General features: G+C 45.1%; 1 protein-coding gene across 2 annotated transcripts; it reads left to right on the top strand.

Annotated features, from left to right (window-relative positions):
- The first annotated feature begins 7,801 nt into the window (after positions 1 to 7,801).
- On the top strand, positions 7,802 to 11,280 carry LOC121850651 (twist-related protein 2-like). 2 transcript variants are annotated; one of them, XR_006085697.1, is made up of 3 exons: positions 7,802 to 7,925; positions 8,297 to 8,838; positions 11,089 to 11,280. XR_006085697.1 is itself a non-coding variant. In XM_042343300.1 (2 exons), exon 2 carries the CDS (start codon positions 8,301 to 8,303, stop codon positions 8,778 to 8,780), a length of 480 nt encoding a protein of 159 aa, XP_042199234.1. In that variant the 5' UTR covers positions 7,802 to 7,925; positions 8,297 to 8,300; the 3' UTR covers positions 8,781 to 8,969. The 2 variants fall into 2 exon arrangements, 1 of the variants encoding a protein (XP_042199234.1); XM_042343300.1 differs by lacking the exon at positions 11,089 to 11,280 and having other exon boundaries at positions 8,297 to 8,969.
- The last annotated feature ends 2,230 nt before the right edge of the window (positions 11,281 to 13,510 follow it).

The following is a 13,510-nucleotide window of genomic DNA, read 5'->3' as shown; positions in this document are numbered from 1 at the left end:
CTAATTCCGGAAAGTATTAGGCAGGTTGGCAGGAGCCAAGGCTTGGGGGGAACCCCAGAGTCTGCTGGAGTCTAACCACCCTGCACGTGAAACGGTTGCTTCCCCTGGAACGTGCCAGTGGCTATTTTATATTCGAGCCCTTATAAATGTTATAAGTATAACATGTTGGAAAACAGGCTGGACACGAATCAAAGCGCAGAAATTGCTCTGTGGAGACTCGAGCATAATATAACCAGGCGGCATTTTGGGAACATGCCAGGGACGGAATCAAAAGTCCCCGCAGCTGACTTTGAAACACATTTTCCACACCCCAATCAACATCGAAAGAGACGGTTTTTACATGGCTTTAATCCTCAGGGTTCAAGGAGAGGCACTGTACATTAGATACATTAGATTTCCCCGGAAAATCGACGGGAGGAAGTAATAAACTATTGCACAATCGAAAGGCCTCTCTGGGTTTTGTATTGTAGAATTAGTAATAATAATAATCCTTGCATTCGGGAGGACGTCCCAGGATTTGACTGTGTATTTGTGGGTGAATGCTCAGCCAATTTGCACACCACAACATCTCACAAGTAGCCCATGGAGTGAATAAGCAATTTTATTTGAGGGTACGTTAGCCAGGACAGTGGGAGAGAGGTGACCAAAAGCATGGTCGAAAAGGAAGATTTTTTGAGGCGGGAACTTGAAAAAAAGTGGGGGGGGAGAGAGAGAGGGGGATTGAGGGAGAGCGTCCCAGAGTTTCGAGACTCGACTTGCAAGCAAAGCCTTGGAAATGACGAGCAAGGACTGAGTTATTTGTGGGGCCGCTTCACTTTCCTCTTGTGTTTTCCCACGAGCAGGTGCTGTGGGCAACACAGTTGGTTGACGTGCTCCCTGTGGTTCGTGTCTGGCATACACACTGTAAGATTAAGGGATTATAAAACGCAGCTCAGTAGTAGTCGGAGGCTTGGGGGCATGTCTTCTTGGCCAGTGACTTGTACGTGGCACAGTGAGGGGGCAAAATTAAAAGTAACACAATAAACAAATCCAAATCATATTCCCTAGACTTTGATTAAACGTCCTTGCCTGGGATCCCAGCATGTAATGAGAGTGGGAGTCACTTAATGCCTTGAACATTCCTGATCGACATATGATTTCACTTAAATAAGTGCTGGATCCCTCTCTCGCTCCTAAGTACAAAAACATTTAATTGGCTTTTGCGCAACAAATATCCACATATTCACATAGTAAAAGTCGCCACTTGGAGTGCTATAATGTAATCATAATCCTTGTATTTGTAACAGCGCCTCATCACGTCTTCGAGACGTCTCAAAGCGCTTCATACATACACTGTAAAGTGAATTGACTGTATATTTTCCGGGTGAAGAGTGGGAGCCAATCGCGCACAGCAGTGTCCCACAAACAGACGTGGATTGAGTGACCAAATTATTATTTTTTTTTGACGGAATTATTATCCCCGGAAAAGCGATCCGCCAATCGATTAACGACCGGGTTCCTACTTACTGCTGGGTAAACAGAGGCGTGAGGAGTAAGGAAACTGGCCTACGTTTCGCCACGCCCTGCCCGGGAATCGAACCCGGGTCCTCTCGCTTACGAGGCGAGTGCTCTAACCAACACGCTACAGGATAATAAACCATGAAGCTCGCAATGAGCTGGTCTGGGTCTGGGTGAGTTAGTGAGTTGGGTCCCATTGTGAATGACACAGAATTACGCAATTCCCAAAATTTATCTCAATACCCTCCTCCTCCTCCTCCCCCTCATTTCCACTCCCGAGTCACTACCTCTCTCCCTGTCTCCCTCCCTCAATTGAAAATCCATGTGATCTTTAGGTGAGGGCAACGACATATTAGGCTGTTTGACACCTATCGAGGTTAAGAGACTGTCGAGATCAACACAACAGGACATCCATACCACGGAGGGTGGGCAGGTGGGAAAAGACCTGATCATCTGTGCATTGAGTCAATGCTCCACCGGCAAATAAATGTTCTGAAATGATGTTCGATTGGTTAAAATAAAAGAGATATGTATTGAACTAATAGCAATATGTGTCCGACTCCCTGGATGAGGCGTTGTGCCCCTGGGGTCAAATTTGCCCCGTCTTGATTTCAGCGACAAACTGAGCAACAACAACAACAGCAATTTGCATTTATATAGCGCCTTTCATGCAGGGTAGGGTCCCGGAGAGCTTATCCTAAAACAGATACACTCGTCAGTGAAATAAACACAGCCGTTAATCCCACAAGCCGCTCCGGCAGCTGCCGCCATCGGGAATTGTGGCGAGTTCGATTTGTTTGGTTTTTAAACGTGTTCCTGGATTTGGTTTACGAAATGCAGTACGTGGGAAATATTCCCATTGTAGGAAAAACGGTGAGTGGGTGGGGTGGGTGGGGGGGGTGAGTCAACACCCAAACAGGAGGTGTTGCAATTGTTTCTCCTGGAAACAATTAGCCCTGCGAACAGTTCCAACAACTCGCAAGGCTACTTACGCACTAACATCTGCACTGAAACGCTGTGACGGAAACATTCCGCGAGATTTTATTACCGCAATCCACCGGTTTCTCCCAGTGCCCTGACCAACAACCTCCTCCGAGCGGGGCCCCCTCCCAAGTAAAATCGGTCGGTCAATCATCTCATGGCTGTCTGTAGGATGTTGCTGTTCGGCTGCCACGTTTCACCCACGTTAAACTGAGTCCCCCAACTGCCTGTTCAGGAGGAGGTTAGAGATCCCTAAAGCGACTTCAAAAGAGGAGGGACTTATCCGCGGTTGTCCCGACCGACTGACAGTCATCAAACGGAATTTGTTTAGATAATAATCCTTATGTTCAATACAGTACAACATCTTTCACGTCTCAAAGCACTCCACAGGATTTACCATAAAGTAATAATAATAATAATAATCCTTGCATTTGATATAGCGCCTTATCACGTCTCAAAGCGCTTCACGGAATACACTGTAAAGCGAATTGAGTGTATGTTTTGAGGGCGAACGTGGCAGCCAATTTGCACGTCACACAAACAGAAACAAAGTGGAAGTTCTGAAGGTTAAATCTGGCCACTGTTGAAATGAACTTTAAACACACTTCAAGCTGGGACACAGACCGCAGAGAGATCGAGGGACAAGGACATTGCATTGTTCCATTTTTTCGCGCAGAAAATTGTGGAGTCCTGTAGCTCAGTGGCTATAACGGTAGCTGTTTGCACACCATATTGATAATAATAAATAATTCTCGCATTTGATATAGCGGCTTATCATGTCTTCGAGACGTCTCAAAGCGCTTCACAGAATAGACTGTAAAGTGAATTGACTGTATATTTTGTGGGTGAAACGTGGCGGCCAATTGCGCACGGCAGCGTCCCCCACAAACAGTCGTGGATTGAGTGGATTGGGGGCGGCGGAGTGGGGGCGGGGGGGGGGGGGGGGGGGGAATGGGGAACAGAATGCAAGGCTGATCAACCCCCCCCCAGCCTCACATCACCTGGCTCCCAGAGGCAACTTAAACCCCACCACTTACCTAGAGTGGCCGCTAGGCGGCGGGGCTCACACCCCAAACAGAGACAGAACAGCAATAAGCAAAGCTCTGTTTGTGACTGTTTACTAAAAAAAAAACACCACATTCCTCCTTTGCTTTGGCTTTGCCTTGAATTCGCTCAAAAAAAGAATCAAACCTCCCTCGAAGGAGTAACGTCCCACATCAAACAATGTCAGGCACTTTTCCAACCATCAAAGATTTGATCGGGAGGGACACGAAGGACAACGGTTCATTCCAATTTAAAAGCATTTCCCTCCCTCCCTCCCTCCCTCCGTTTCCACACAAAATAAAACAGTGGCCGCGTTTATCTGGCTCTTTCGTGACTCCTTAAAGTTCCTTTCATTCGCCAATGTCACTGCAACTGAGCTGAAGAGCAGAGAACATGATCCATTCAACCATCTCTCTCTCCATCTCTCCACCACCATCTCTCTGTCTCTCCATCTCTCTCTCTCTCCATCTCTCCACCACCATCTCTCTCTCCATCTCTCCACCACCATCTCTTTCTCTCCATCTCTCCACCACCATCTCTTTCTCTCCATCTCTCCACCACCATCTCTCCACCACCATCTCTTTCTCTCCATCTCTCCACCACCATCTCTCTCTCTCCCCATCTCTCCACCAACATCTCTCTCTCTCCATCTCTCCACCACCATCTCTCCACCACCATCTCTTTCTCTCCATCTCTCCACCACCATTTCTCTCTCCATCTCTCCACCACCATCTCTCTCTCTCCATCTCTCCACCATCATCTCTCTCTCCAACTCTCCACCACCATCTCTCTCTCTCTCCATCTCTCCACCACCATCTTTCTCTCCATCTCTCCACCACCATCTCTCTCTCCATCTCTCCACCACCATCTCTCTCTCCATCTCTCCACCACCATCTTTCTCTCCATCTCTCCACCACCATCTCTCTCTCCATCTCTCCACCACCATCTCTCTCTCTCCATCTCTCCACCACCATCTCTCTCTCCATCTCTCCACCACCATCTCTCTCTCTCCATCTCTCCACCACCATCTTTCTCTCCACCACCACCATCTCTCTCTCTCCATCTCTCCACCACCATCTCTCTCTCCATCTCTCCACCACCATCTCTCTCTCTCCATCTCTCCACCACCATCTTTCTCTCCACCACCATCTCTCTCTCCATCTCTCCACCACCATCTCTCTCTCTCCATCTCTCCACCACCATCTCTCTCTCCATCTCTCCACCACCATCTCTCTCCACCACCATCTCTCTCTCCATCTCTCCACCACCATCTTTCTCTCCATCTCTCCACCACCATCTCTCTCTCTCCATCTCTCCACCACTATCTTTCTCTCTCCATCTCTCCACCACCATCTCTCTCTCCATCTCTCCACCACCATCTTTCTCTCCACCACCATCTCTCTCTCCATCTCTCCACCACCATCTCTCTCTCCATCTCTCCACCACCATCTCTCTACCCATATCTTCACCATCTCTTGATCCAACTATCTCACGCCAGGCTTCCAACAACTGGGAACTTTGCTCTGTTTCATCGCTGGGATGAATCCTATCGCTTTTTTAAAAAAAAATACACACACACACATATATATATATATAATTTAACAAATTAAAATAATCCCAATTCCGTTTCTTTTCCAAACGTGTTTGGGATTCGCTAAAGCGCGTGCTAACAAGCGGTGCCGAGAGAGGGCGAGTTCGCTTCGCTTTCGCAACGTGTTGCTCCCGGGGAAAATAGCTCATTTCTCTCTCCACCCCAACCCCCAAAAAGTTGCACTTTGCAAAGAAAAGGGGGAGAGAGGAGAGAGAGAGAGAGAGAGAGAGAGAGGGGTGAGGGAGGAGGAAAAAGTGAAAATGCATCAAAATTTGCACTGATCTGTATCGAAACCAGCGAATAAAATAAAATATAATCCGCATTTTCTTACAAACCCTCTGTTTTAAGCTTCGCCCGCCCCATTCGGTCACCGTAACGTGCGCCTTTCGCATCACTAGCGCTGGAAGAATCTTACAGCACATGTAGATGTGGGAGTGCTGTCCTGTGAAGAGGCAGAAAACACCACACAGTCACTGCAAACATCACATCCCTCTGTATAACCGTAGTCTTTTCCCTTTTCTTAGTGTATTCCAACTCCATTTCACAACACATAGTCACACCCACACACACATACACACAGATACACACAGATACACACACACAAATACACACAGATACACACACACACAGATGCACACACACACATACACACAGATACACACACACAAATACACACAGATATACACACACACAAATACACACAGATACACACACACAGAGATGCACACACATACACATACACACAGACACACACACACAAATACACACACACACACAAATACACACACACAGAAAGATACACACACACACACACACAAATACACACAGATACACACACACCCACAAATACATAGATACACACACACAAATACAACTCACACAGATACACACACACCCACAAATACATACAGATACACACACACACACAAACACACAGATACACACACACAAATATACACACACACACACATACACACACGCAAATACACACAGATACATACACAAACAACAACAACAACAATAAGATTCCATTTATAAAGCGCCTTTCACGTCAGGAGGACGTCCCGAGGCGCTGCACAGTTGGGTCATGACCCGAGCAGTGGGGAAATGGTCAGGGTGAGGGAGGGGAGGGAGGGGGCGAGGAGGGGGGAAATGGTCAGGGTGAGGGGAGGGAAGGGAGGGGGCGAGGGGGGGAAATGGTGAGGGGAGGGGAGGGAGGGGGCGAGGAGGGGGGAAATGGTCAGGGTGAGGGGAGGGAAGGGAGGGGCGAGGAGGGGGGAAATGGTGAGGGGAGGGGAGGGAGGGGCGAGGAGGGGGGAAATGGTCAGGGTGAGGGGAGGGAAGGGAGGGAGCGAGGAGGGGGGAAATGGTCAGGGTGAGGGAGGAAGGGAGGGAGCGAGGAGGGGGGAAATGGTGAGGGGAGGGGAGGGAGGGGGCGAGGAGGGGGGAAATGGTCAGGGTGAGGGGAGGGGAGGGAGGGGGCGAGGAGGGGGGAAATGGTCAGGGTGAGGGGAGGGAAGGGAGGGAGCGAGGAGGGGGAAGAGAGTCGAGAGGGGAGCTGAAGGCTCGGTCAAAGAGAAAACGAGAGAAAAAGAGAAAACACACAGATACACACACACAAATATACACACACACACATACACACACAGATACACACACGCAAATACACACAGACAAATACACAGATACACACACACACAAATAACCACAGATACACACACACAGATACACACACAGATACACACAAGATACGCACACAGAAATACACAGAGATACACACATACACACAGACTCAGATACACATACACACATACACACAGAGATACACTCACACGCAGATACTTACACACACATACAGATACATACACATACATACACACAGACATACACTTAAACACAAACAGATACACACACAGATACACACACATACACAAACACAGATATATATTCATTTGCAGAGTTAAACTAACCACATACACACACACACACACACACACGTAGACACACATACACACAGAGATATACACACAACGCATACATTTCATTTGCAGCCTTAAACACACACACACACACACACATATTATATATATATTCTCTCTCTCTCTCTCTCTCTCACTCTCCAATTCCTCGATTTGTTTTGTCACCCAAACTCCGACTTGACCATCGTTCACTCACTCACTCACTCACTCACTCCACTCACTCACTCACTCACTCCACTCACTCACTCCACTCACTCCACTCACTCACTCACTCCACTCACTCCACTCACTCACTCACTCAGTCAAAACTGTCCCAACTGAGTTGGGGGTTTTTTTTTGCATCCATTTCCCAACCGATTGCATTCTACACAGGATCCCACCAAAAAAAAAATATCCTTTAAGATCAATTCTATTTCTCTCTCTCTCTCTCTCTCTTTCTCTGTGTCTCTCTCATTCTCCCCTCCCTTTCTTTCTTTCTCCCTCCCTCCCTCCCTCCCTTGGCAAAAAAAAATGGGGAGTTGATGTGTTGGCTGATTTTATACAGATGTCCATGGGTGTTTTCTACACTGAATCCTGCCAGCAACACACAAAAAAAAACCCTCCCACTCATCACAGAAAATCAGACCCAATCGCTTGTCAGGATTTTTTTTTTGGGGGGTGGGGATGGGGGAGTGGGGATGTGGGGAGGGGGTGGGAGTGGGGGGGTGGGGGGTGGATATTGGACCCTTGACTCGAATCTAGAAAGCTCATACCAAGCACAAGTAAACAGTTAAAAAGATCCAAAGAGGAATTAAGGATCAGTGGGAGCAACATTAAGTGGCTGAGAAGCATCTGTGAGTTTTTTTTTTGGGGGGGGGGGTGGGGGGTGGGAGGGGGGTTTATTTTCATCAAATCGTTCAAAAAAAACTTTTTTTGGGGGGGAAAAAAGTTGGTGGTGGGGAGAAGGGGGTGTGGAGGAAACTTTTTTCCCCCCTTCCTCCCTCCCTCCCTCTCTCTTCTCTCTCTCTCTCTCATTCACTCACTCACTCACTCACTCTCTCTGTGTGTGTGTGTCTCTCTCTCTCCCTCCCTCCCTCTCTCTCTCTCCCTCCCTCTCTCTCCTCCCTCCCTCCCCTCCTTTTTTTTACACACACACACACACACACTTCTGTCGCTGATAAAGGATTCCTTGACTTGAAACCACCCCCTTGTTGTTCTGAGACAGCACTATGCAAGAGGACTCCAACTCCCCATTCTCTCCCGTGGACAGTTCCAGCAACAGCGAAGGGGAACAAGACCAAGACCCCCAGGAGAAGAGGAATGGTAGGAAAAGGCGTTCGGGACAGAGATCCCAGAGGCCGAGCTCTGGGAAGAAAGGGATGAAGATCTCTCCACTGGCCCAGAGCCTGGAAGACATCCAGAGCCAGAGAGTGGTGGCCAACGTGAGGGAGAGGCAAAGGACACAGTCTCTGAATGATGCCTTCGCCACTCTGCGGAAGATCATCCCCACTCTGCCCTCTGACAAACTGAGCAAGATCCAGATCCTCAAACTGGCCACAAGGTACATCGACTTCCTCTACCAAGTGCTCCAGAACGACGAGATGGACAGTAAGGTCACCAGTTGCAGTTACCTGTCCCACGAGAGACTCAGTTACGCTTTTTCTGTCTGGAGAATGGAGGAGTCGTGGCCACTGTCTGCTGGACCTTAGCATCTCCTCCCCACCACCAACCCCTCTCCCACCACCACTCCACACCCCACCACTCCCGGTAATCAGGACATTGAACGTCGCTCTGTGTGTTTCCACTGTTCTCTCGTGTGTTTATTGCACTTGTGAGTGGGTAGAAAGATAGACGGACAGACAGACAGACAGACAGACAGACAGACAGACAGACAGACAGACAGATAGACAGACAGACAGATAGACAGACAGATATATAGATAGATAGACAGACATATAGATAGACAGACAGACAGACAGACATAGACAGACATATAGATAGACAGACAGACAGATAGACGACAGACAGAGAGACTGACTTAAAGAGAGATACATAGACAGCGAGAGAGAGATAGAGAGATAAAGAGATAGAGAGAGAGAGAGAGAGAGAGATGGATAGATAGATAGATAGATAGATAGATAGATAGATAGATAGATAGATAGATAGATAGATAGATAGATAGATAGATAGATAGATAGATAGATAGATAGATAGATAGATAGATAGATAGATAGATAGATAGATAGATAGATAGATAGATAGATAGATAGATAGATAGATAGATAGATAGATAGATAGATGGATAAAAATAGCTACAGAGATAAAATAGACACATACACAGAAGAGAGAGAGAGACACAGATGGAAAGAAAGAAAAAGGAAAAAAAGAAAGATAAACAAAACCTCATTGACAGAACTATAAAGCCTATCTCTTCGGGAACCTTTAACCTCGATCCTAAACGTTACCAGATGAGATGAGATGAGATGAGATGAGATGAGATGAGATGAGGCTTTTTTTTTCAGCTGTTTCTCTTGTTTCCTGGAGTTTATGCTAAACTTTGCTAAATATAAATCTCTGCAGTTTCCTCCTTTTAAATAGTCCTGACAATAACATGTCCTCTGTCTCTAAATCCCTCACCACTATTTTGTTACCTTAAACACCTTATTTCCCCCCCTCTCTCTCTCTCTCTCTCTCTCTCTCTTTCTCTCTCTCTTTCCCCTTTCCCCTCTTCCCACTCTGCACAAACTTGGTCTGCACAGACACATTTTATATATATGTATAGATATAACATGATGCAATGATATAAATATGTTTGTACATTTGATTGCTTGTGGGGGAGCATGAGATATATATTATATATATATAATCAAAAGGTTTTGAATGATAAAATGTTTGATCAGTCAAACACACACTTACTTGCAAGTTGTAAAAGCTCACAAGTACTGTAGTTAGTCTCCCCCCCCCTCACCCCTCGTCTTGTTGGGGAATATTTATTGCCTGTGACCCTGTGGTGGAGAGAGAAAAGGGGAAAAAAAAGAGTTCAAACAAACACTTAACAGTAATGAGAGAAATTTCAACTATTCCTTCGCGGCACCTTTCACCTCCTCCTCCAAACGGTACCAAATGTTCCTCCCAACAGCTACAACACTTTAAAGGGCATCTTAAACTACCCCCACCCTCCCCCCCCCCCCCCCCCCCCCCACCCCACACACACCCCACACACACAGACACACACACACACACACACAGACACAGACACACATCGGTCAGGGAAATATTCGTTAAAGCTTCACACTCAGATCACACCAAATTGATTTTATTCATCACCTTTTTTGGGGGGGATGGAGGGGGAGGGGGGAGGGGGGGGGGGTTATGGGGCAAATAAAATAAAATAAAATCAGCCCCACACGAAACATCAAATCTACAAACTCTCGAGTTTAACCCACACTGATCTTTGGTCGATTTGTAGTCGAATTTCTCTGTGTGTCTGTGTCTCTCTCTGTGTGTGTCTGTGTCTCTCTCTGTGTGTGTCTGTGTCTCTCTCTCTGTGTCTGTGTCTCTCTCTCTCTCTGTGTCTGTCTCTCTCTGTGTGTTTCTCTCTGTGTGTCTGTGTCTCTCTCTCTTTGTGGGTGTCTGTGTCTCTCTCTCTCTCTTTGTGTGTCTGTGTCTCTCTCTCTCTCTGTGTCTCTCTCTATGTGTTTTTGCAATGGATAGGACTAAAGAAAAGCAGATGACATTATTTCTCTGTGTCAGTCCTGTGTGTGTGTCTCTCTCTCTCTCTACTTTAACACTGTTAACACAGCACACACGGCTCACAGAGAGCCACAGATTAATTAACCTGTTGCTCATTCTGTGATTGACTTTACAATATTTCCTACAATATTTTTATTGTGCCCCAGCTCTCTCTCTCTCTCTCTCTCTCTCCCTCCCTCCTCTCTCTCTCTCTCTCTCTCTCTCTATATATGTATATATAAGTTTTTTTTGCTTAAACACAATTTTCTCCCTTTGACTTTTCAGGAGACATTCGTATAAATTGTACCTGGGGATCTCTCTCTCTCTCTCCCTCTCTCTGCAACGGTTGGTTCTTGAGGAATATTTTTGTTATTAGACGAAAATGAAGAGCACTTAAACCTCAGGTTGGGCGCTATTTGGAAGAGACTTTAAACCCTAAACCCGGAGTTTATGACAACGTTAACCTCCCCCTCCCTCTCCCCCCCTTCTCTCTCTCTCTCTATGCATCTTTTTTTTATTTATTTGCATGTTTTTTTTGGGGTAAAAACACAAAAAGATCCTCATCACCGTATGTATGTCGTTGTGTCGGGACTGGAAAAAAATAATAAAGCCACAATATTGTCACAGATGAAAAAAAATAAAACTCTGATCAGGAGATATTATTAATACAGATGGTTTTTTTGGGGGGTTGTGGGGGGGGGGACACGAAAGATTATTTTTGTTTATATTTGAACTTTATTTCTGGAGAGTTTTTTTTTGGGGGGAGGAGGGGTTGGGGGTGGGGGGGGTTTAATCCTTGTTATTTTTAAACCAAAACCAAAATTATATAACTTTTTTTTGTATTATTTTATAATAAATGCACATTACGAACAGTTTACGAAGTTTTTTTTTTTTTTGGGGGGGGGGGGCTGTGTGTATTTTGCCAGAGGGAAAGTTTGCGGATCTTATTTGGAGGGGGAAGAGAGGAAAGAGTGAGTGAAGGCCTTTGACAGTGGTATAATCTCTCTTATTTCATGTATCACAAAAAATTCAGATGTCCTCCAAGAATGGTTGGCAAGTAAACTCGATGATCTATATATTTAATGTGGTTGGTGACCTACCTTTCTGTACATAAATAGAAAAAAAAATGTATAACATTATTAGTCAGACCTGTTAAAAAAAAAGCAATTTAATTGTTTCGTGTTGTTTCAAAGCTTTGTGAGTACTGTATCTATGGAGAGAGAGAGAGAGAGAGAGAGAGAAAAAAAAACAATCCGATGGAAGGGACGATCGGTCATTTAAACCCAACGCAGTGCTGTGCACATTTGCAGGAAAAAAAAATTAAGTGGAATTATAGAGTATTTATAAAACATTTGCTGTGTTTTAAAATATTTTTTTTTTTAGAAATTAGAGAATAGGAGGAGACTGGTGTGATCTCTGCTTTGCAAAGTTTGCAAAGCAAGAAGATAAATTGTCTCACAGATTAGATTGGATGTGTTTCCCACAACACCAGTCTAGTCTATCGCTTGTTTCCATGACTGTCATATAGTTCGGGATTATTAATTTATCCTTCCCTTTAGAGATTGCAAGTAGGTCAGCTTTTATTGTGTGTGTTGCTTTGTAAGAAATGCATTGTTTACGAGTTCATTTTTCTGTGGTTTAAGTAGCCTTACTTTTACTTTATATGCTGGAGTTTGTTTGGAACAGAAATGTTGTGAGATTTTTTTTTGCTCTCTACTTTATATATATATATGTATATATATATATATATATAAAAGATTGTTTTTGTGGCTTCCCAAACCCCCAATCCGTCCCCAAATTGTATGTGTTCGTTTTTTTTTCCTTCAGCAATTTTATTTGCTGTACCACTAAGGGAAGAAGGGGTTGGGGGTGAGTGTGGGGGGTGGGGGGGGGGGGGGGGGGAGGGGAGGGGGGGGAGTTGAAATAAATAAATAAAGAAAGAAATAAATAAAGAAAGAAATTGAAAGCAGTGATTTTTTTTGTCTTGTTACACTACAGTGTGTTTGCAAACGAGATTCTTGTTAAACAGAGTGTCATTGTTAAACAAGGAAACGAGAAACACAGAACAAAAAGAAATGTCAAACAACCTTTATTATTATTATTATTAGAATTATTGATATCAGAAAACCCATCAAACCTCGACTTACCCCCACCCCCATACAAGAAAGGACGAAAAAAAAAGTAATAGTCATCGATAGCAATAGTTGGCTTGTAACTCTGTCTGTATTCTGGTTAAGTGGTTTGAAGTTTTTAATTTGTTAATAAATAAATAATGTATTTATTTGTTAATTAATCATCAAAGCTAGAGTGGTCAGAATATTAGCTTGAATAAAATATTTACATTCCCCCCCTCCCCTCCCCATCCCATCCCATCCCATCCCATCCCACCCCCAACAAAATCTCACCTCTGCCCTAACTCTAACTCATCTGAACTAATCCCAGACTGAAAAGTTTATTGCCATCTCTGTGTTAAATCGCTTGCAATGTTGTGGAAGGAGAAAGGGAGGGGATGGGATGGGATGGGATGGGTTGGGATGGGATGGGATGGAGGGGGGGGGGGGGGAGGAAGGGAAGGTAAAAGTTTCGAATTGATTCGTACGTTTGTGTCACAACTTTTTTTCCAAAAATTGCTAATTACAAATAAAAAAATAAATGCATCAACTTTTTTTTTGCAAACGCATCGAGGTTAAGTGGTCTTTTTACTATT

This window comes from Callorhinchus milii, unplaced genomic scaffold, assembly GCF_018977255.1.
Source record: "Callorhinchus milii isolate IMCB2004 unplaced genomic scaffold, IMCB_Cmil_1.0 Scaffold23, whole genome shotgun sequence".
In the NCBI taxonomy this organism is placed as follows: Eukaryota; Metazoa; Chordata; class Chondrichthyes; order Chimaeriformes; family Callorhinchidae; genus Callorhinchus; species Callorhinchus milii.
This window is presented reverse-complemented; position numbering and strand designations above follow the sequence as displayed.